The sequence below is a fragment of the Oncorhynchus gorbuscha genome, linkage group LG06, assembly GCF_021184085.1.
Source record: "Oncorhynchus gorbuscha isolate QuinsamMale2020 ecotype Even-year linkage group LG06, OgorEven_v1.0, whole genome shotgun sequence".
Lineage (NCBI taxonomy): Eukaryota > Metazoa > Chordata > Actinopteri > Salmoniformes > Salmonidae > Oncorhynchus > Oncorhynchus gorbuscha.
This window is the reverse complement of record NC_060178.1, coordinates 41,811,395-41,835,577: the sequence shown is the minus strand read 5'-3', so window position 1 is coordinate 41,835,577 and position 24,183 is coordinate 41,811,395. Positions and strand designations below refer to the sequence as shown.

General features: G+C 41.5%; 1 protein-coding gene across 3 annotated transcripts in view; it reads left to right on the top strand.

Annotated features, from left to right (window-relative positions):
• LOC124037986 (discs large homolog 1-like protein) overlaps nt 1-20,351 on the top strand; it is a 214,644-nt gene extending 194,293 nt beyond the window's left edge. For all 3 annotated transcript variants that reach the window (XM_046353313.1, XM_046353314.1, XM_046353315.1), the window contains 9 exons: nt 4,997-5,173; nt 6,787-6,844; nt 12,954-12,975; nt 14,951-15,001; nt 18,143-18,244; nt 18,657-18,829; nt 18,907-19,016; nt 19,176-19,267; nt 20,118-20,351. In XM_046353313.1, the coding sequence (XP_046209269.1) occupies nt 4,997-5,173; nt 6,787-6,844; nt 12,954-12,975; nt 14,951-15,001; nt 18,143-18,244; nt 18,657-18,829; nt 18,907-19,016; nt 19,176-19,267; nt 20,118-20,224 (892 nt within the window). In that variant the 3' untranslated portion in view covers nt 20,225-20,351. The remainder of the gene's footprint in view (nt 1-4,996; nt 5,174-6,786; nt 6,845-12,953; nt 12,976-14,950; nt 15,002-18,142; nt 18,245-18,656; nt 18,830-18,906; nt 19,017-19,175; nt 19,268-20,117) is intronic.
• The last annotated feature ends 3,832 nt before the right edge of the window (nt 20,352-24,183 follow it).

The window sequence follows — 24,183 nt, the reverse complement described above, 5'->3', positions numbered from 1 at the left end:
TCCCCAACAATATTATCCCCCCCCCCAAGCGCCTCAAATTAATTATGAATCAAATTTGTTTCATTCATCAAAACAAAATCAAGGACCCGAGATGCAAAAACTCACAAATGCAATGTCTCAAGAAGGATGTTACCCTACCTAAATAACTTCATGAGGAGAGAGAATGCAGGAGACAGTCAACTAATAAAGCAGGCAGCGGACCATTTTGTGGTGCTGAAATGTAAAGCTGCAACTGCAGTGCAATCAATTAGGATGGGAACAGTGCCTGGTGCTGAAAATATAGCTAACTTGTTATGTAAGTGTTCCACAGCAACAGATGGAGAAAACCTACACCAGTCGAGTAATTCATTTTAACAATAATCTTCATTTTAATTTGACTTTCCAAACAACAAGAGGGCCTAATTGGAGTCTATTTCTTCTGATCCTAGGCCTATATAAAATAACTTAACTGGCTGAGGTAGGCTGAGGCTTTACAAAATATTTCACAATAACAAAAATATATGGCCTAATAGAAGTCAGAATTTTTTTATTAGGCCTACTTACAGTTGCAACTGGCCAAAAATGTAGCATCCTACATAAAACAATAATTTAAAGGGAAAAAAGGTGATGTCTGTATCGGGATCGCCTGCTTCTTTAACGACAGAACAGAACAGCTTGAGACCTAAATATCCATAGATAAGCACTCACAATAATGTTAGTATTTACTAAATACAGTCATATAGGCCACTAAGTGACTTACTCAATGGGAAAAGTTTATTTTCTCCTCGGACACGATCTTGTGGATGTCGCATGAGATGGGTGTGATTTTGATGCGCAGGCTGTCCTCGATTGAAAGCCGGTTCCTGTCGTGAGTCTATTGCGTTCATAGAGGAAAATGAGTACTTGCAGGTGTAAGTCGATCCTAACATTGTTAGCACATACTGTATAATTCAAGTTCCTTTATTGTGCTGTAGTACTCTGAGAATTACACCCAAAACGCACACATGGAGTCGGCACTCCTGAGCTCATCCTTGATTTGGCTCGATGTCTGGAATTCAATCAGCTGAGATTGAATTGCAGTCTCATCCAGCGAGGGTATCATTTTCTTAGCAAGGGAGGAGAATTCTCCACCTGGGTGGACTGTGAGAGGTTCCCGTACAAACGCAATGATATCCTTGGGCATGTCGTAGTCTTCAGATCTGGTGGAGAAGTTGTGCCTCGGCTACTTGATGAAATCTTCCATCGGCTCTGTGACAATGCTGCGGCCTGGTCCCTCTGCCTGTCATTTCTTCAGTTTGCTGAAGTGCAGTAGCCTTCCAGATGGCAAGTCCAAATCGAACAACTCAGGCTTCCTCGTAATGGCCTCAAATTTTTCCACCATGTCCACGACTGTTTTCATTCTTCCTTGTATAACTGGAGATTTAACCCGTTTAAGTGACAGAATATGTCAGCCAAAAAAAGCAGTGTTTGTAGCTTGCAGTTAACTCTTCAATGATTTCTGCGTCGAGCCTGTCTGGGGCGGGAAGGCCACTGAAATTTCCATGGTTAAGATTTATAATGACGTCTGAGATTGAATCCCTCGCAAACGGCGACATTTTCATTGCAAATAAGACACGCTGGCTTGGCATTGGGAAAAGATGGTAAGATGAACGCATATTTCTCTGTATATTCTTCCCTGAAACATTAGTGTCTAGTTTGACAAACAGACGCCTCGCAAGTCTTCAACTGGCAGCTTCATTAAATAGTATGCGCAACACGCCAGTCTCAACGTCAACAGTGAAGAGGGGACTTCGGGATGCTGGCCTCCCCGCATACCCCAGTGTCCCGAGAACCCCGCAGGGAGACGGGAAAACATGCTGGTAAGACAAGACAAAATGGCAACAGACAGAGTACACAGGTTTAAATTCACTGGGGATAATGAGGAAGATGGGTGACACCTGGAGGGTGTGGAGACAAGCACAAAGAGATGTGGAACAGATCAAGGTGTGACACTTTTTTAACATCGCATGCAACCAAACAAGTCCTGCAAGCTCTGTTTTTGCCACATCTTGAGTATTGCCTAGTTGTATGGCCAGGTGTGGAAATAAAGACAGAGAAAAGCTGCAGCTGGCCCAGAACAGAGCAGCATGTCTGGGCCTCAAATGTACACAGAGGGACAATGTCAATAACATGCATGTCAATCTCTACTGGTTCGGAATGGAGGAGAGATTGACAGCATCACTGCTTGTCCTTGTAAGAAGTATTGATGTGCTGAAAGTACCGAATTGTCTGTTCAACCAGTTAACCTTTTACTGCAGTGGGCTAAATTAGGGTCACACAGTGTGTGTTTCTTGGTAGTCTTAGTATACAAATCTACTTTGAAACAAAAGTGTACACCTGTTATGGGCTTAAAAAAGAAGACACATATACCATGTCAGATATAGAGTTGAAATGTATTCAATGGAGTTTGCATTCCAATATTATACATACCCATCACAGAGACTGAAATCTAGCAAAACCGTTTGACATAGAAAAACGGATTTTCAGCAGTATTTTCGTACTGTTTATTAATTATTCAATGATGGAAAATCTAACATTCCACCCATGAGGCCACTAGAAGGTGATTTGGTCATTTGACTGTAGGAAAGGAGTATCACACAGCTGAAACGCCCATACATACCCCACAAGACAAACCATCAGGGGTCTTTTCACAGTCCCAAGTCCAGAAAAGAGGCTGGGAGATGTACAGAACTGTATAGAGCAATGACTACATGGAATTCTCTTCTACCTCAGATAATTCAGGTAAGCAATACATCAGTTTTAAAAACAGATCAAACACCACCTCAAAGAGCAACACGGACTGTGAAGACACACACACACACACATTACTCTGAGTATTTTTCATTTGTTATTTTTCTTTATTTTAAATAGTCGTATTGTTCTTTAGTCGTAGTGTTCTTAGTTTACATTTGTGTTGCTGTTTCCTGTCCATTAGTGTTCTGTATTTCGTCATGTTCAATGTTTTGTTTGGATCCCAGGAAGAATAGCTGCTACTTCTTCAACAGCTAATGGGGACCCGAATAAAAACCATGAAATCATCACACAATGTCGGGTGTAAAATCATGCTCACTCACTTTGACTTCCCTTCCCTGTGTGTTGTGTATATATATATATATATATATATATATATATATAAAATACCTACACTCACCTGATGCAGAAAGTTTCTTATGAAGCTTCATGCAATCCTTGTCTTAAACACAAGGCTCCTCCTTGACTAATATAGTGCCTTGCAAAAGTATTCACCCCCTTGGTGTTTTTCCTGTTTTGTTGTATTACAACCTGTAATTTGAACTTTTTTTTATTTGGATTTCATGTAATGGACATATACAAAATAGTCCAAATTGGTGAAGTGAAATGAAAATGAAAAGTGCAAAGAAATATTTTACTGAAAAGTGGTGCGTGCATATGTATTCACCCCCTTTGCTATGAAGCCCCTAAATAAGATCTGGTGCAACCAATTACTTTCAGAATTCACATAATTTGTTAAATAAAGTCCACCTGTCTGCAATCTAATTGTCACATGATCTGTCACATGATCTCATCATATATACACCTGTTCTGAAAGGCCCTAGAGTCTGTAACATCACTAAGGAAGGGGCACCACCAAGCAAGCGACACAATGAAGACCAAGGAGCTCGCCAAACAGGTCAGGGACAAAGTTATGGATAAGTACAGATCAGGGTTGGGTTATAAAAAAATATCCAAAACTTTGAACATCCCAAGGAGCACCATTACATCCATTATTAAAAAATGGAAAGAATATGGCACCACAACAAACCTGCCAAGAGTGGGCCGCCCACCAAAACTCACAAGGAGGAGGGCATTAGTCAGAGAGGCAACAAAGCGACCAAAGATAACCCTGAAGGAACTGCAAAGCTCCACAGAAGAGAGGGAAGTATCTGTCCATAGAACCACTTTAAGCCATACACTCCACAGAGCACAGAAGAGTGGTCAGAAAAAAGCCATTGCTTAAAGAAAAAAATAAGCAAACACGTTTGTCATTCGCCAGAAGGTATTCTGGTCAGGTGAGACTAAAATTGAGGTTTTTAGCCATCAAGGAAAATGCTATGTCTGGCACAAACCCAACTCCTCTCATCACCCCGAGAATACCATCCCCAAAGTGAAGCATGGTGGTGGCAGCATCATTCTGTGGGGATGTTTTTCATTGGCAGGGAGTGGGAAACTGGTCAGAATTGAAGGAATGATGGATGGTGCTAAAGACAGGGAAGTTCTTGAGGGAAACCTGTTTGTCTTCCAGAGATTTGAGAGGGGATGGAGGTTCACTTCCCAGCAGGACAATGACCCTAAGCATACTGCTAAAGCAACACTTGAGTGGTTTAAGGGGACACATTTAAATGTCTTGGAATGGCCTAGTCAAAGCCCAGATCTTAATCCAATTGAGAATCTGTGGTATGACTTAGATTGCTGTAACCCAGCGGAACCCATCCAACTTGAAGGAGCTGGAGCAGTTTTGCCTTGAAGAATCAGCAAATATCCCGGTGGCCAGATGTGCCAAGCTTATAGAGAGATACCCAAAGAGACTTGCAATTGTAATTGCTGCAAAATGTGGCGCTACAAAGTATTGGCATTGGGGGGGTGAATAGTTATGCACGCTCAAGTTCAGATTTTTTTTTGTCTTATTTCTTGTTTGTTTCACACAAAATATTTTGCATCTACAAAGTGGTAGGCATGTTGTGTAAATGAAATGATACAAACCCCCCCCCAAAAAAATATATTTTTATTCCAGCTTGTAAGGCAACAAAATAGGACAAATGCCAAAGGGGGTGAATACTTTCGCAAGCCACTGTAGCTCCCTAATAATGTGAAAAATGTATTTTATACAACACTGTGATTTTCCTCTCTCTGCAGGGTCGATTTGACTATGCCAAGACAAACGAGACAGTTCCACCACCCTCATCTATTGTAGTTGTTTGTCTGCAGGGCGTTGTTTGATGTAATGTTGGTTCTCCTCCAGGGCCCTGTTTGACTATAACAGGGCAAAGGACTCTGGGCTGCCCAGCCAGGGGCTTAACTTCCACTTTGGAGACATCCTTCACGTGGTGAACGCCTCTGATGACGAGTGGTGGCAGGCGAGGCACGTGACCCACGAAGAAGAGGTAGATGAGGTCGGAGTCATCCCCAGCAGGAGGAGGTGAGGGGTCAGGGTTGCTCAGGTTAGAAGCTGCCGACAGGCACAGAGCTAGGGATGGGCAACTGATCAACACTAGACTTCTCAAACTTCAATCTTATTCAGTTACCATGGCATTACTTTAAATAAGCCCTCTTACTCACCAGACCCAGCCGTTTGGGGAATTCAGTTTTAAAACCCTATTGCATGTCCTGTGCTTGCTCAGAGTGCTCAGTGTATGCATGTGCATGTCAGCACAGCCCAGTGCTGGTCTTATCCCTGGACACAGCATGGTGCCACTGCAACTGGCAATGCACCGTAAGGCCATCATGGGGGCAGAGAGTATGTTAACATACAACACTATTTTTTTTGTTTAGCCAAGGATTGTACAGGGGGTTTTACAAGTCTTGCAATACAAATTTAAAAAATAAAGGTCCATTTGAATCAAATACACCCATTAGCCTTACACTTCCTATGTTAAATCAGATGTTTCATTATAGACTTGAGTCTCTCTCTGTATTTCTCTCTTACTCTGTCACGCTTCACCTCTATTTCCTCCCTCCGTCGCTCTCACTTGGAAGTGAGGAGTGATGGACAGATAATTGACTTCTCACCTGACTCTGTTTCATCTGTCTCCTTGGAAGCTGGATATGATGAGATGGCAGCAGTTGCAGGGTGTTTTGTAGGAAGTTGAATATCATGAGAGTGGGAGTCTATGTCAAAGCATGAGTCATTGTGAGGATAGGCCAACAGGATTGTAGATTCATACGATAGGGTTGCAGTGTGAGCCTATTTACCTTGAGCATGGCAATGTAAAACTGTTTCCGATACTTGCTATTGTAAAGGAAATTAAGATGAATATAACCTGTAAACACATATATATATATATATAAAGGAAAAGAGAGCCCGTAGCAGACATTGAACGTCCGTGCTTTGGAGAGTAGCTTGTGGCATCTGTTAACCCACGTGAAGACTTAAAGGAAAGCTGTGCTACACTAGCTGTTGAGGGCAGAGCAGAAGACAGTTAGAAAACAGTTAGAAAACAGTTAGCTTTTCTTACCTGGAGCTCTGAGTTCTTTTACTCTTCTCCCTCCTGCTCTCCAAGGCGTTGACACATTCTCCCGTGATGTCCTCATTTAATAAAGGGAACTAGGAAGTAGGAGGGAAATGATTTACATTCTAAACTTGTAGGATGAAATACAAAAAGAAAAGGCCATGCAAAGAGTCCCATTTTCTAAACGTCTTTAAGAACGATTTTGGATTCTGGAAATATTTCCTTCGGGTGTCTCATTTAAGTGAAATGAAAATGTAGCAGGGACTTAATTACTGGTAGATAAAGTATCTTGTGTGTTGTAATGTTGCGTCCAAGGCTCACTTAGTGGGAATTTAAAAGGTTGCCCTCAAGGCAACTGTTCTTATTCTTCTGATTACTGAATCACCCCTTTCCTCTCTACTCATCAATCTCAGCAGGGTACTGTGAAAGTTAATATAGAGATGGAACCGGGATTTGAGTCTTCACACACAAGAAATATCCCGTTTCAAGGCACGTTATGTTAAATGTTTCATCAGTGACCCCATGGGTGTAGCCCTCACTCCCTCGCTTTTCAGCCCCCCTCTCTCTCTCTTCTCTCCTGCAGGGTAGACAGAGCGCGGTTAAAGACTGTCAAATTCAATGCCAGGTCTCAAGACAAAGGGGTGAGTTGATCTCTGTTACATTACCAGTGTTGTTAATGAAATATTGTTTACAATGTAGCAGACGGGGGGCCGGGCTGGCCCACAAGTGACGAAAGTGTGAAGTAGCACAAGCTTAGACCAAAATGGACCTTTCTCCAAGGAAACAACCCAGGACTTTTATTCAGGAAATGAAACAGAATGCTCCACAGAGCTGGGTAACAATAAAACCAAACCAAAAACCTAGCTCCTCTTTGAGCCAGGTTAAACAGCCACCACCCAACCTCCAAGCTAATGATATTCAGGTGTGTGTAATTAAGCTCTTACCCTTCAGGGCCATCCTCTATTCTGGCAAGCAGATGTAGCCAACGAGCAGGAATATACCGGCCATCACACACCCACACTCTCACTCCATCACAACAATAACATACTCTTCAAGATAGTTAGGTTTGGAAACATTTTTAAGTTAGTTTAATGGTTTGTTAAAATCCATAAACACTTCAGTAAATATGGTTCTAAAACTAAATCTCACATCATTACAAACTTCATCCCATCTAATATTATCACAGGTGTTGTTCAGAGCAGCATAATTATATCCATTCCTTCCCTATATAGATCTAATTAATATGTTACCTGCTCAGAAACCATAGTCTAGTCACAGTTCGGGACACAATCACTATCATCAGAAAGAACACTGACCTCTCAAAACTGAACATGCAAGTATTCTTCTGACTTAATTTTGTATGTTTTTAATGTGGCCAGAGTACTAAACTTGAGATACACACAGATTTCAAGTCAGCGTTCTATCCATAATTTTTGTATAATTTTTTACATTTTATTTCACCTTTATTTAAACAGGTAGGCTCGTTGAGAACAAGTTCTCATTTGTACAAGATAAACTTGAGACACAGAGTTCAATAACATAGTAGAAAAAAATTATCATGGAGTAAACAATAAAACAAGTCAATTAACATAGTAAATGAAAAAAATTATCTATATATATTAGGTGTGGGCAAAAAGGCATGAGATGTTTAAAGTTGGTAGGCAGTGATGCCAAAGTTGCAGGCCAGAGAACTAGGAGTTTTGAATAATTACAATTTAGCAGATTAACACCGTAGTGATAAATGGTGGGTGGTATAAGGTGCTTTAGTAACAAAACGGATGGCACTGTGATAAACTGCATCCAGTTTGCTGAGTAGAGTATTGGAAGCTATTTTGTAGATGACATCGCTGAAGTCGGGGATCGGTAGGATAGTCAGTTTTACTAGGGTAAGTTTTGCTGCATGTGTGAAGGAGGCTTTGTTGAGACATAGAAAGCCAACTCTAGATTTGATTTTGGATTGGATATGTTTGAAATTAGTCTGGAATGAGAGTTTGCAGTCTAGCCAGACACCTAGGTACTTATAGACGTCCACATATTCTAGGTCTGAACCATCCAGGGTGGTTATGCTATTCGGGCGTGCGGGTGCAGGCAGCGAACGGTTGAAAAGCATGCATTTAGTTTTACTAGTTTCACAGTGTCCAAGGAAGGGCCAGAAGTATGCAGAATGGTGTCGTCTGCGTAGAGGTGGATCAGGGAATCGCCCGCAGCAAGAGCAACATAATTGATATATACAGAGAAAAGAGTCAGCCCGAGAATTGAACCCTGTGGCACCCCCATAAAGACTACCAGAGAACGCTATTATTTTCTATCCATATAACCTAAATGAATGTACTAATATCTGACTGTCTGACGCTGTCTGTGTAAGAGTCTGAGGCTGCATGTCTACCGTGATCACTGTTCAGTTCTTCTAGCCACAACACTTTTGTTATATTTCCCACCTGACTCAGTGAATCTCCCAGAGGAAAACTGTGCTGCGTTGAAACAGTGGTGGGTTCCAGCACAAATTCTGTACAGCTCTAATCAGTGCCCAAATTCACAAAGCGTCTCAGAGTAGAATTGCTCATGAAGGATCAGATGTTTTTTCCTATTCATCGTGATCTAAAAAGCTAGAACTGATCCTAGATCAGCACTCCTACTCTGATTGCTCTAAATTCAGGTGGTGCAAGTGTCAATCGCAGGTAAATTGCACTTTCGCCATATAAAAACTTGGGCACTGGCATTTTCCACCCATTAGGCCAGGTTCGGCAATTTGCCTGTCTAATATCAGCTCGCTTGCGCTGAGGTTGGAGGGGAGGAAATGTTTGCCCATACATAACCTCACCTCCACCATGGGGCTCTCTGTTCACAACATTGACATCAGCAACTGCTCGCCCACACGACGCCATACATCTGCCATCTGCCCGATACAGTTGAAAACGGGATTCATCCGTGAAAAGCACACTTCTCCAGCATGCCGGTGGTCATCGAAGGTGAGCATTTGCCCACTGAAGTCGGTTCCGATGTCGAACTGCAGTCAGGTCAAGACCCTGTTGAGGACAACGAGCATGCAGATTTGCTTACCTGAGACGGTTTCTGACAGTTTGTTCAGAAATTCTTCGGTTGTGCAAACTCAGTTTCATTAGTTGTCCGGTGGCTGGTCTCAGACGATTCTGCAGGTGAAGAAGCCGTATGTGGAGGTCCTGGGCTGGCATGGTTATACTTGGTCTGCGGTTGTGAGGTCGGTTGGATGTACTGCCAAATTCTCTAAAATGACGTTGGAGGCAGCTTATGGTAGAGAAATGAACATTCAGTTCTCTGGCAACAGCTCTGGTTGACATTCCTGCAGTCAGCATGCCAATTGTATTCTCCCTCAACTTGAGACATTTGTGGCATTGTGTTGTGTGACAAAACTGCACATTTTACTGGCCTTTTATTGTCCCCATCACAAGGTGCACCTGTGTAATGATCACGTCGTTTAATTAGCTTCTTGATATGCCCCACCTGTTAGGTGAATGGATTATCTTGGCAAAGTAGAAATGATCACGAACAGGGATACTACATTTGTTCTCCAAATTTGAGAGAAATACGCTTTGTGTGTATGGAACATTTCTGGGATCTTTTATTTCAGTTAATGAAACTTTACTTTTAAAATGTTGCGTTTTATATTTTTGTTCAGTGTACATCACCAATATTTAATTAAAATATCACCAGCTGATAAACCGTCAACAGACATTCCCCTTTGTTTATATTAGACTTTTTTTTTTTGTCTAGCTTCTGTGACCGGTTTGGACACATTATGTGCAATGCCCATTGCATGAAAGGTGTCATTGACTGTAGGAAGCCTGTTTAGCAACATTAACTTTGTCTAGCAACATCCTTTTGTCAGATACATCTTCCACTTCACTCTGTTGGACCCAGCTGTCAAAATCGTGAGAATTCCGATCACTGTCTGTGGTGCTGAACAATGTCTAAGCTGATGGTGCCGCAGTAGCCCTGAGACTGTCCCGGGACAGCCGCACAGAACAAATATTAGCCAATTTCCCTTTTAACACCGTCAACGTTTCCCTTTACTGTGGCAATTGTGATTGAATCAATGTAATATTAGCCGCTTTAAATGCAACATAACGAAACAAAACCAACTATGCAAGACTCAGTATGCCAAACTATGCAACTATTAGTGTTTTGAGACAGGCTTGAATAAGCTAAGTAGGCAGAGGGTAGCATAATTTGTCCGATTCTCTGTAATAATGGTATTGGAATAAAAATGCAGTTTATTTTGTAAAGTGGGGTTTCAAACACAACATTTCCAGTCACTTCCTTGTCTAAAGGACATGTCAAGCATGTTTTTTTTAAAGTACTATGGAATGTAGGCCTACATTGAACACGACATTGACTGCTACTGTAGGCTGAAAGATAAAACAGCAACATTTCCATGTTAAAATGTTATGATGCATTTTCTCTTTTTTATTGTTGATGGTAGGCCTACATTATGATCAAATAGCCACAGTAGCCTATTTGGACTTAGTTTTAACAAAATTAAAGCTGGTACAGGCTTAGTGTTCACAGTAAATGTGTGCTGGAAGATGCATAGAATTTAATTTGTGCTCAGCAGACCTGAAATTGGAGCGACTACTGTCTAAATCTAAACTAAATTATTTCATACTAAAAGATTTTGTTTACCAAGTAATATTTTTTTTTCTCAGGTTGGGGGTCAAAATGATTGATACCCCTAAAAATGATCTATTTAATGTGGATGCTACCATGTGGATGATACAAATGATTACGGATAATCCTGAATGATTTGTGGAAGTTACGGAGGTCAAAGATCATACCCCCAAGACATGCTAACCTCCCCTGTTATTGCTAAGAGGTTAGCATGCCTTGGGGGTCTGATCTTTGATCTTTGTAGCTAGCTAAGTAAACAATGAATCCCAACCCATGATGTAACGTTAGTTAGCGAGCCAGCCAGCTAGCATTAACTAGCTAACAGTACACTTGAACTTAAAATGAAAATACTTTGTCAAAATTAGACGAGTCTTCTGTAAGACATGTAGCTAGCTAAACAATGGACCATAATCACAACTCATGACGTTACTACCCTGCATGAATCTGCAGGTAGCTAACCAACCAGGTTGTATGGCTATAACTAGTCAAGTAAATCATACACATAAAATTAGCTAGCGACCCAGCCAGCTAATGTTAGCTAGCTAAAAGTACACTTGAAATTAAACCACTTTCTGTCAAGCTGAAAGTAGCTAGCTAGACTATCTTACCAGTATACATCATGGTTGGATGCGTCTCCTGTCTGATGCCATGCATGGTTGCCCTTAGTTTGACGATGCACTTCAGACTGGTGTTTTCTCCATCTCCTTGTTAGGTTCTTATTTTTCAAATGACTCACAGACACTAGAGAAGCTTTAACCAAGTTTAATCATCCCCAAAGGTTCTGTACAGCCGTGATCAGACACCAAAAGATTTCAGACTTCACAGTTTATACGCATCCTACTTAAGACACTCCCCTTTCTCTCCAAGCCTTACATTTTATGATTCTACAGGAAGCTAAGAAAGAGGGTAACAGGATTCCAAACATGTATTCCTCTTAAGAGAATCTGTCCTCACCTCCTGACCTCAACCCCTCTTTCATCTAATACACAGATGTCCATCGGTCTCCCCTGTATCAACACATCGCTCTCCTCTCCTCCATCAAACACATTCCAAAGCCTTCTTCTTTCTTCGGAGAACCATTCACTTCTAACATAACCCAGTCTCTTTCATTTCATATCGTTCATTTAACATCTCAATGTTCAAAGTTTAGCCGATTCCAACACTATCATACGCGAATTCCACAGATTGTTCAAAACTCGGTCCTCCAGAAATCGGAGAGCGTACACAAAAGCTAGCTAACAGTCCACTTTAACTTGACATTAGGTTTAAGCAGTTTTACTACGCGATACATTTTCTTGAAAGCCGCATTCAACACGATTACCTAGACATACTGACCAGCTCAATAGACAGACCAATTCAAACTCATCTATCGGCATGTCCAGCCCAATCATTATCTCAGCCCATCATGGCTAGCGGGAAGGTTGTTCACTTTTTCTGTGGCTTAACCAACAAGGCTCGTAATTTAACAATTGTATTTGTATTTACAGATGGCATACACGTTTGATATAAAGGCACGTGACATGTTCAAGAAGGCATTTATTTTTTTAATTTGTGTTCAAACGGCTCTCCTGTGAAGTGTCATACGCCTAGTTTCCTGAATCGGGTTACAAATGAATCCAACAAGTTTGTAGAGTCACAAGCTTGTTGCAGTCATTGCATGCTAGAAATATAGGACCAAATACTAAACTTTTGACTACTTTATTTATAAGAATCTTTAGGGGTGTCAAATCACCCCACTCCTCTGCACACTCCACTGGCTTCCAGTCGAAGCTCGTATCAAGACCCTGGTGTTTGCCTACGGAGCAGCAAGGGAAACTACACCTTCTTACCTTCAAGCTTTGCTCAAAGCCTACATCCCAACCCGAGCACGCCGTTCTGGCACCTCTGGTCTCTTGGCCCTACCACCCCTACGGGAGGTCTGTGGACTGAGCCTGTGTCTCCAGTAGCTTTGCTCATTGGTTTATCAGTTAGTCAGTTTGACCATTTGGCTTCAGTGCAGCACTGCGGTTGTGCATGACGGTTGAACAGCATGATGTGTTCCAGTAATGAATATCTCTCTTGTGGTTGTGTCTCCTGTTGCTTTGCTCTCTGACGACTACTTCACAGGTCCCTGACAACAAAGCACTGAGTAAGTCACAAGGATTTCACTGTCACACAACCATCTGAAGCTTGTAATAAATTCTATCAATTATCATTTAAGCCTTAGCTATGACATCCAATGCATTGTCATCAAAATCTCTCTCTGGCACCCAGCCTCTATTTTGACCATCGGCTTAGTTTGACTACATAAAAATATTTATAGAAAACAGTGTGCTTTATTTCTATTCCATTCAAAGCCCAAACAGTACGTCTAAACATACATTGCATCCATGTAACACGACCCAACACTCATATTTCTAACAGATCATCTTGACATCGGCCTCTGTACACTGATCAGCATTTACACTGTGGTTAGCATTACATTATGACCAGCACACTGAGTCAGTGTGATGTCACTAAATCAATGGTGACTCGTCGGTGGGTATTGTACTGCGGACATGTATGCTGCTTTAGCATTGTTACAGCAGGCTCCTCAACACTCTTGGTATTTGTTTCCCCTTACTCAGCATAGATAGGCCAGTTTAGAGACACATAGTCTGTCGAATAATGTACTGTAGGGAACATAATCGACAGTCCTGACTCCTGTGTCTGATGATCCAAAGTTTTAATCTTAAAACTAATGTAAAAAAATGTTTTAAAGAATATAAAATCACAAAACTACAATGTGTGTTTGTTACAGAGGTGTCAGAATCACCTTTTTGTTGGGGATCTTTTCTGTTGAAAATATCCCTATTCTACCCCCTTGGCATTGTTAAGACCCTTCAGTATGGTTTCAACCGTAACTTAAAACACGTATTTTTAGTTCACCTTTATTTCTTCACGGTATAATCTTTTACAAGAGACCTGTTTCCGAGATAGCCACAGTGTTGGAAGGAAAAACACACATTAGCATGGTGTATAAAGCTCTATGACCTTGACATGGCCATGACATGCCTTGACGTGATTCGATAGGATGAAAGAGGAAGGTCTGACAGATTGTACCGTCACGCTGCCCTTCACAAAACCTAACTTGAGAGGGTATCGTTCTTAGAAAGTACAATATTCACACCTCCATCTTCAAAACGTTCCCAGCACTGCCCTCTCCTGGTGATCCTGTGTGTCTTCATGTTGTGACCTTGTATTACATGAACTCAATAGACATCAGTGGGAGTGGGCATCTGTATCTACATGTTTCTGTGATGCTGACGTTCCCTTTGTTACACTTTCAGAGCATGCAACCTCTAATGCCAGCGATAGTGAAAGTAATTACCATATGTCCTGGTGTCCCTCTCCTTCCCTCCCTCAATCCCTACCTCCGCCGACGGGCTGCCTGTATTCTTTCATCTGTTTTGCATGTCTCCATCGTCTGTTTTATGATCTCTTCTGTTTGTTTGGTCTGAGCAGCATACTCCGAGGATCACACATGTTAGAGTCCCCAAGCTACTTCAGGGATGCATGTTGAAGTAGCAGTCGTATTAGGACAGTGGTTCTCAATAAGACTCATGAGACCATAGGCTTACTGGTAAAATTCCCACGCAGGGTTCTTCAGGGGTACTCTGGACAGAGCTACTCTGTAAATGTATTTTGTGGTACAGCAACCAAAAAAGGTTGAGAACCACTGTATTAGGACAGTTACTGGATTGATATGAAAATAATGTAGAGCTTTACCAGTGTATTTGTGTGAGAGGAACAGAGTCTGCTGTTGTGACTATACAGCTCGTGTTCTGCTTTCTCTACTGCAATTAAATACTTTTTAAAGAAAAGCAAATCTGCTCATGCATATTCACAAGCTTCGTGGCATGCATGCACATTAGCTAGTATTTTAATGTTCTGTACAGATGGAGCGAAGGGTCATTATGTTAACTCCATTTTGATACGCACACTTATAACAGGGACAAGGAGAATACTGACCCACACACACACAGCTTGCCAACAGCTGGTCTGACTCCTAACCATAATCACAGTATCTACTGCATCGCCACTATCTGTCTAAACATGGCCGCCTGTTCTGTCCGTCCTATCAGGTGGCCAGGAGGAGTACGTCCTGTCCTACGAGCCGGTCACACAGCAGGAAGGTAAGACGCAGCTTACATTATCATCTCTGTCACACATCTGACAGCAGCAGTATCACAGGATAGCTCAGATCTCACTGCCCTATTAGAGTTAGTTATCTCACTTGGTTACGGTATCTTAGTTGGTTTGTTATCATAGTTAGTTATCTTAGAATTAGTTACAGTGGCTTGTGAAAGTATTCACCCCCTTGGCATTTGTCCTATTTTGTTGCCTTACAACCTGGAATTCAACTAGATTTTGGGGGGGTTTGTTTCATTTCATTTACACAACATGCCTACCACATTGAAGATGCAAAATATTTTTGGGGTGAAACAAACAACAAATAAGACAAAAAATCAGAACTTGAGCGTGCATAACTATTCATCCCCCCCAATGCCAATACTTTGTGGAGCCACTTTTTGCAGCAATTACAGCTGCAAGTCTCTTGGGGTATGTCTCTATGAGCTTGGCACATCGAGCCACTGGGATTTTTGCCCATTCTACAAGGCAACACTGCTCCAGCTCCTTCAACTTGGATGAGTTCCGTGGGTGTACAGCAATCTTTAAGTCATACCACAGATTCTCAGTTGGATTGAGGTCGGAGCTTTGACTAGGCCTTTCCAAAATATTTAAATGTTTCCCCTTAAACCACTTAAGTTTTGCTTTAGTAGTATGCTTAGGGTCATTGTCCTGCTGGAAGGAGAACCTCCAGAGATTTGAGACTGGGATGGAAGACTGAAACAGGTCTCCCTCAAGAATTTCCTTTGTATTTAGCACCATCCATCATCCCTTCAATTCTGACCAGTTTCCCAGTCCCTGTCGATGGTGTTCTCAGGTTTGTGCCAGACATAGTGTTTTCCTTGATGGCCAAAAAGCAAGATTTTTGTCATTTGACCAGAGTACCTTCCATATGTTTGGGGACTCTACTACATGCCTTTTGGCGAACACCAAACGTGTTTGCTTATTTTTTTTCTTTAAGCAATGGCTTTTCTCTGACCACTCTTCAGCAAAGCCCAGCTGTGGAGTGTAAGGCTTAATGTGGTCCTATGGACAGATGCTCCAATCTCCGCTGTGGAGCTTTGCAGCTACTTCAGTGTTATCTTTGGTTGCTTTTTTGCCTCTGACTAATGCCCTCCTTGTCGGGTACGTGAGTTTTGGTGGGTGGCTCTCTCTTGGCAGGTTTGTTGTGGTGCCATATTATTTAAAACATTTTAATAATGGATGTAATGGTGCTCCGTGGGATGTTCAAAGTTTTGGATATTTTGTTTTATAACCCACCCTCATACACTTAGGTTGGAGTCATTAAAAATCGTTGTTCAACCACTCCACAAAATTCTTGTTAACAAACTATTGTTTTGGCAAGTCGGTTAGGACATCTACTTTGTGCATGACACAAGTAATTTTTCGAACAATTGTTTACAGACAGATTATTTCAGTGTATCACAATTCCAGTGGGTCAGAAGTGTATATACACTAAGTTGACTGTGCATTTAAACAGCTTGGAAAATTCCAGAAAATGATGTCATGCCTTTAGAAGCTTCTGATAGGCTAATTGACTCAAATGGTATCAATTGGAGGTGTACCTGTGGATGTATTTCAAGGCCTACCTTCAAACTCACTGCCTCTTTTGCTTGACATCATTGGAAAATCAAAAGAAATCAGCCAAGACCTCAGAAAAAATATTGTAGACCTCCAAGTCTGGTTTATCCTTTGGAGCAATTTCCAAACACCTGAAGGTACCACGTTCATCTGTACAAACAATCGTACGCAACTATAAACACCATGGGACAAGGCAGCCGTCATACCATTCAGGAAGGAGACTCGTTCTGTCTCCTAGAGATTAACGTAATTTAGTTCGAAAAGTGCAAATCAATCCCAGAACAACAGCAAAGGACCTTGTGAAGATGCTGTAGGAAACGGGTACACAAGTATCTATATCCACAATAAAACAAGTTGTATATCGACATAACCTGAAAGGCAGCTCAGCAAGGAAGAAGTCACTGCTCCAAAACTGCCATAAAAAAAGCCAGACTACGGTTTGCAACTGCACATGGGGACAAAGATCGTATTTTTTAGAGAAATGTCCTCTGGTCTGATGAAACAAAATAGAACTGTTTGGCCATAATGACCATTGTTATGTTTGGAGGGAAAAGGGGAAGGCTTGCACGCCAAAGAACACCATCCCAACCGTGAAACATGGGGGTGCCAGCATCATGTTGTGGGGGTGCTCTGCTGCATGAGGGACTGGTGCACTTTACAAAATAGATGGCATCATGAGGAGGGACAATTATGTGGATATATTGAAGCAACATCTCAAGACATCAGTTAAAGCTTAGTCGCAAATGGGTCTTCCAAATGGACAATGACCCCAAGCAAACTTCCAAAGTTGTGGCAAAATGGCTTAAGGACAACAAAGTCAAGGTATTGGAGTGGCCATCACAAAGCCCTGACCTCAATCCTGTTGTGGGCAGATCTGAAAAAGCATGTGCGAGCATGGAGGCCTTACAAACCTGACTCAGTTACACCAGCACTGTGAGGAGGAATGGGCCAAAATATCACCCAACTTATTGTGGGAAGCTTGTGGAAGGTTACCCAAAACGTTTGACCCAAGTTGAACAATTTAAAGGCAATACACTCGATTAGTATTTGGTAGCATGTAAACTTCTGACCCACTGGGAATGTGATGAAAGAAATAATTTCTGAAATAAATTATTCTCTACTATTATTCTGACATTTCACATCCTTAAATAAAGTGGTGATCCTAACTGACCTAAGACAGGGCATTTTTACTAGGGTTAAATGTCAGGAATTATGAAACTGAATTTAAATATATTTGACTAAGGTGTATGTAAACTTCCAACTTGTGTACTGAGACAATTAGATTGCACACAGATGTGGACTTTATGTGACTTCTGAAGGTAACTGGTTGCACCAGATCTTATTTAGGGGATTCATAGGAAATGGGGTGAATGCATATGCATTTTTTTGCACTTTTGAAACAAGTAATTTTTTTCACTTCACCAATTTGAACTATTTTGTATATGTCCGTTACATGAAATCCAAATACAAATCTAATTAAATTAGAGATTGTAATGCAAGGGGGGTGAATACTTTTGCTTATACAAGGGCAGTATTGATATAGTAGATCCGTCTTGTCTGTCCAGTGAACTACACACGACCCGTCATCATCCTGGGGCCAATGAAGGACCGTATCAACGATGACCTCATCTCAGAGTTCCCTGACAAATTTGGATCCTGTGTCCCACGTGAGAACCAACATTTTGTTACATACACAATTTTATGTTTTTATTTACAATTTAGTCATTTATCAGATGCTCGTATCCAGAGCAGGTTACAGGAGCAATTAAGGTTAAATAATAATAATAATAATAATAATAATAATAATAATAATATATGCCATTTAGCAGACGCTTTTATCCAAAGCGACTTACATACCTTGCTCAAGGGCATATTGACAGATTTTTCACCTCATCAGGCTCAGAGTTATGAACCAGCAACCTTTTGATTGCTGGCCCAACGTTCTTAACCACTAGGCTACCTGCCATCCTATGTTGACCCTTGTCTTGTACCTAGAGGTGTGATAACGAGTTTGCAAGAGTTAAATGTATCAAACAAAGATAACTACATTTCCATGAAACAATCTGTTGTGTTTTCCAGACACGACCAGACTAAAACGGGATTACGAGGTGGATGCCAGAGACTACCATTTTGTGGTGTCCAGGGAGCAGATGGAGAAAGACATCCAGGACCACAAGTTCATCGAGGCAGGCCAGTACAACAACCACCTGTATGGAACGAGCGTCCAGTCTGTAAGGGAGGTCGCTGAGAAGGTGAGTAGAGGAGGATGTGTCAGCATATGGCTGTTGTGATGTGATGAGTTGTCTTATCTATTGCTCTTTATGTCCAGGGGAAGCATTGCATCCTGGATGTTTCAGGCAACGCCATCAAACGACTACAGTCGACCATGCTCTACCCCATCGCTATTTTCGTCAAGCCCAAGTCTGTGGAGAATATCCTGTAAGTTGTTTTGATTCAAAATGTCATTTTCATATTAAGAGGCCAAAGCAATGGCAATTAAGAGTTCAGACTCAGTGTTTTTTTTATTCAGTCACCTATTAGCTGTACATAGGGCAATGTCTTAGTCATTCGTTCATGCGCTCTCTCTCCTCCCTATAGAGGGATAAATAAGAGGCTAACAGAGGACCAGGGGAGGAAGACGTTTGACAGAGCCATAAAACTGGAGCAGGAGTTCACTGAGCACTTCACTGGTGAGTCCAGCCCCCCACACCAGTCCATTCTCAACCTGCTTCATACACTACACCTATTTCTGCACTTAGCATGATGACACGTGTCTGTAGCAGATCCCTGAATTAAATAATGGGCAAAAATATATTCCTATAATATATACTGAGTATACAAAACATTAAGATCACCTCTTTCCATGACAGACTGATTCGATGAAGCTGTGATCCCTTATTGATGTCACTTGTTAAATCCACTTCAATCAATGTAAATGAAGGAGGCAGGTTAAAGAAGGATTTTTAAGCATTGAGACATGGATTGTGTATTTGTGCCATTGAGATGGTGAATGGACACGACAAAAGATTCAAGTGCCTTTGAGCGGGATATGGTAGTAGGTGCCATGCGCACCGTTTTGTGTCAAGAACTGCAACAATGCTGGGGGTTTTTACGCTCCGCTGTTTCCTGTGTGTATCAAAGGTCTGTCACCCAAAGGGCATCCAGACAACTTGACAACTGTGGGAAGCATTGGAGTCAACAACGGACAGCATTCCTGTGGAACGCTATCAACACTGTGTAGAGTCTATGCCCCGTGAATTGAATTTGCTCTTAGCGCATAATGGGGTGGTGCAACTCAATGTTAGGAAGTTGTTCCTAATGTTTTGTGTACTCGATGTATGCATTTAGTATCTTTGAGATGTAGTAAGTAGCCTTGCTCGAGCCTTGGTTTGTGCGAGACGGAACGGCTCATACGATCAGGAGCCTATATCCTGTTTCTGTAGTATGAGGTAGCTTAATCCTAAATTCCTAGACCGAACGCTAGTCTATCACTGCGATGTAGTGATGTGTTTAATGTATATCCCCTCTGTGTCGCTGCAGCTATAGTCCAGGGGGACTCTCTGGAGGAGATCTACAACACGGTGAAAATCATCATCGAGGAGCAGTCAGGACCCTTCATCTGGGTGCCTGCCAAGGAGAAGTTGTGAAAGGAAGACAGAAGAGAGTACCCTTATTTTCTTTAAGTGGTCTTCATGTCTTCTCTGATTCTACGTCTTTTTATTTTTACCAACCTGGCCTGCTGTGATCGCTGGCCCTCTTGCCCGGAGCTTAGCACCCCCCCCCCCCAACCTACACATACAGGCATGCATACATATATACACACACGTCTCCATCTTTCTCTCACACACAAACACCACCCTGCTCCCCTCTGTCACACTGGCTAGAGAGCTGATCACGCGTTGGAGTTGATGATCTATCTTTCTCTCTCTCACACACACACACACACACACGCACAAAATTATTTAATGATGTCTCTATCTCTCACACACAAACATTCACTCTCTGGGATTTTCTTGGGCTGTCTCTGACTGGTGTCTGGACCTTGTCTCTGGATGTTTTTCATGCTTATGGGGGATTTGTTTTTGGTACAATTCCTTAATGTTTAAGAAACATGATTTTAGATGCAATATTAATTATATATTTTCCCCTTTTTTTCATGTATAGGTTCGTCAAAGGAAATGACATGAGGCAAAACTTAGCACGTTATAGCTTTAAAGAGCATGTTTCGGACATGTTTTCTTGTCACGTTTTTGTTCTTTATTTCTCATTTGGACTTGTATCGGATCTGCATTACTCATCGCCACTATTTTTCACATGTTGTATATCCATGCACACCAACGTACGTCTCTGCTCATCTGAAGCAGCCATGCATACCTGTTTTAGTCTTTTCGCACTGCGCAGAGGTAACTAGGCGAGTAGTTTTCTATCATTAGCCACCTTTGTTCACTACCATCCATGATGGTTTTAATCTATTCATGTCACTAAGCTTTTGGGGGGGGTTCTACTTCCCGACCAGAAATAGAGTGAATGAATGAATGGCTGTTTTTGAACTGACTCCAGGTGTCCATGTATTAATATTAGGAGCAAAACACTGATGCAAAATAATGAATTGTACACTGAGATTTTAACTGATATTTAACCTTCAGTCTACTGCCTATTTTGTTATAATAAAATGTCTATATTGAGCATTACTTAAACTCTTACAGATATGGGGAATTATTTTCTTTGTTGTTGAAGGTACAGTTTATGAATATTAATATATAACAGTACCAGTCAAAAGTTTGGACACCTACTCAGTCCATGGTTTGTTTGTAATATTTTCTACATTGTAGACTAATAGTGAAGGCATCACAAAACTATGAAATAACCCATTGAATCATGCAGTAACATAAAGTGTTAAACAAATCTATATATATATATGAGATTCTTCAAAGTAGCCACCCTTTGCCGTGATGACAGCTTTGCACACTCTTGACATTCTCTCAACCAGCTTCATGAGGTAGTTACCTGTAATGCATTTCAATTAACAGGTGTGCCCAGTTAAAAGTTCATTTGTGGAATTTCTTTCCTCAATGCGTTTAAGTCAATCAGTTGTGTTGTGACAAGGTAGGGGTGGTATACGGAGGATAGTCTTTTACCAAATAAGGCTGAGTCCATATTATGGCAAGAACAGCTCAAATAAGCAAAGAGAAACAACAGTCCATTACTTTAAGGCATGAAGGTCAGTCAATCTGGAAAATTTCAAGAACTTTGAACATTTCTTCAAGCGCAGTCACAAAAACCATCACGTGCTATGATGAAATTGGCTCTCATGAGGACCGTCACAGGAATGGAAGACCCAGAGTTACCTCTGCTGCAGAGGATAAGTTCATTAGAGTTACCAGCCTCAGATTGCAGCCCAAATAAATGCTTCAGAATTCAAGTAACTGACACATCTCAACATCAACTGTTCAGATATGATTGTATGAATCAGGCCTTCATGTTCAAATTGCCGCAAAGAAACCACTACTAAAGGACACCAATAATAAGAAGAGACTTGCTTGGGCCAAGAGACACAAGCAATGAACATTAGACCGGTGGAAATCTGTCCTTTGGTTCCAACCCCTGTGTCTGTGAGACGCAGAGTAGGTGAACGGATGATCTCTGCATGTGTGGTTCCCACCGTGAAGCATGGAGGAGGTGTGATGGTGTGGGGGTGCTTTGCTGGTGACACTGCCAATGATTTATTTAGAATTCAATGCACACCTAACCAGCATGGCTACCACAGCATTCTGCAGCAATACACCATCCCATATGGATTCTGCTTAGTCCCACTATCATTTGTTTTTCAAAAGGACAATGACCCAACACACCTCCAGGCTGTGTATGTCCCATCTGACCAAGAAGTAGAGTGATGGAGTGCTACGTCAGATGACCTTGCCACCACAATCACCCGACCTCAACCCAATTGAGATGGTTTGGGATGAATTGGACCGCAGAGTGAAGGAAAAGCAGCCTACACAAGTTCTCAGCATATGTGGGAACTCCTTCAAGACTGTTGGGAAAGCATTCCAGGTGAAGCTGGTTGAGAGAATTCCAAGCGTGTGCAAAGTTGTCATCAAGGCAAAGGGTGGCTACTTTGAAGAATCTCACTTTGAAGAATCTCAAATATAAAATATAGGATAGGAATATGGGTTACGTTTGGTAACCAGAGACATGTAAACCCTGACTCTGAACTCCAGTGACTAGCTGAGGTGTAAACTGTGTGTTGGTGAAGCAGTGTAAACTAACCAATGTTGTGGCAGCTGGTTCTTTCCCTCTGTCCATTCCACTTCCCCGTTAGTTTTCTTTTTCATGTGATGTGCATGGTTTATAAAAGACAAGGAAAATAAAAATAAGGAGCCTGTCCACCAAGGATTGTGACAAGGTCATATCTTCAAGCTCTGCGTGGGGATCATCCAGACAAACACGGCAGAATTGTGTACACACACAGCAGTAGACAGTCCTCAAGTGTGTTTGTATCTGAATGGAAAAGAGCTGACAGCGCTCTCCAAAGCGCAATGCCTTTACATGTCCTCCGGATGGCGCCGTGCTGGAATCTTCCCTCCCGCTGCTGCTTCCACAAAGATGATTGTTTTCTATACAACTTCTTCTTCTTCATCAGCTCACCACAGCTTTCTATCTCACTTTTGGATTCGAGTCTGTAAATAAACCCCTTCCTGATTCATTCCATTTGTTCTGAAAATAACTGCCAATAAACCCTTTCTCCTGATTTGCAGTGTTGTGTGACTACATTGCGGTGTGATGTGTCTCTCTCTGCCTCTACTGAAACTCTTAAGCTAATGGTGTCCTGATTTTTAATTGAGTTAACTCTACTCAGACAGAAACACTCTTGTCAGTGTAATTCAGAGAGGTTCCAGGATACACAAAAGCATTAACATAAACCAAAAGTGACAAATTAAAAGCGATAATACTTTTTTCTACTTTGGGTCCTTTGTGGAGATAAAAACACTTGCTATAGTATGTGCTTAATATATTCTTGGAATTCATTCATCGCAGGCATTTTATCCACCGATTCATAATCTCCTTGGGAAAATGTATAACGTGTAATCTATTTTTATTTTGTGCGTGTGTGACATGAACATGCCTGTTGTGTGTCTGCTGTTTTAAGAAATGTCTCAGTCTGCTCGTGTGATTGGCTACAAAATATAATCAATGAGAACTTGGCACACAGACTCTCTCAGGATGTTAACGGGTTCATGTCCTAACTGTAGGGTAAGCAACATGTATTTCCTGTTATGAACAACTGAAGTTTGATGGGGCAATAAAGTACAGGAATCTGTAAGAGGTCAAAGCTTATGCAAGGCTACTTACTTATCTGTAAGGGGATGCAGATGGATGGAAATAAGTCAGGTAGTTGATATGTATTACCACCGGACAGGAGACATCTGATTATTTCATGATGTAGTCTGTTGTTGTCACGTTCTGACCTTTATTTCCTTTGTTTTGTCTTTATGGTCAGGGCGTGAGTTGGGGTGGGCAGTCTGTTTGTGTTTCTATGTTTTTTCTATTTCTGTGTTTGGCCTGATATGGTTCTCAATCAGAGGCAGCTGTTTATCGTTGTCCC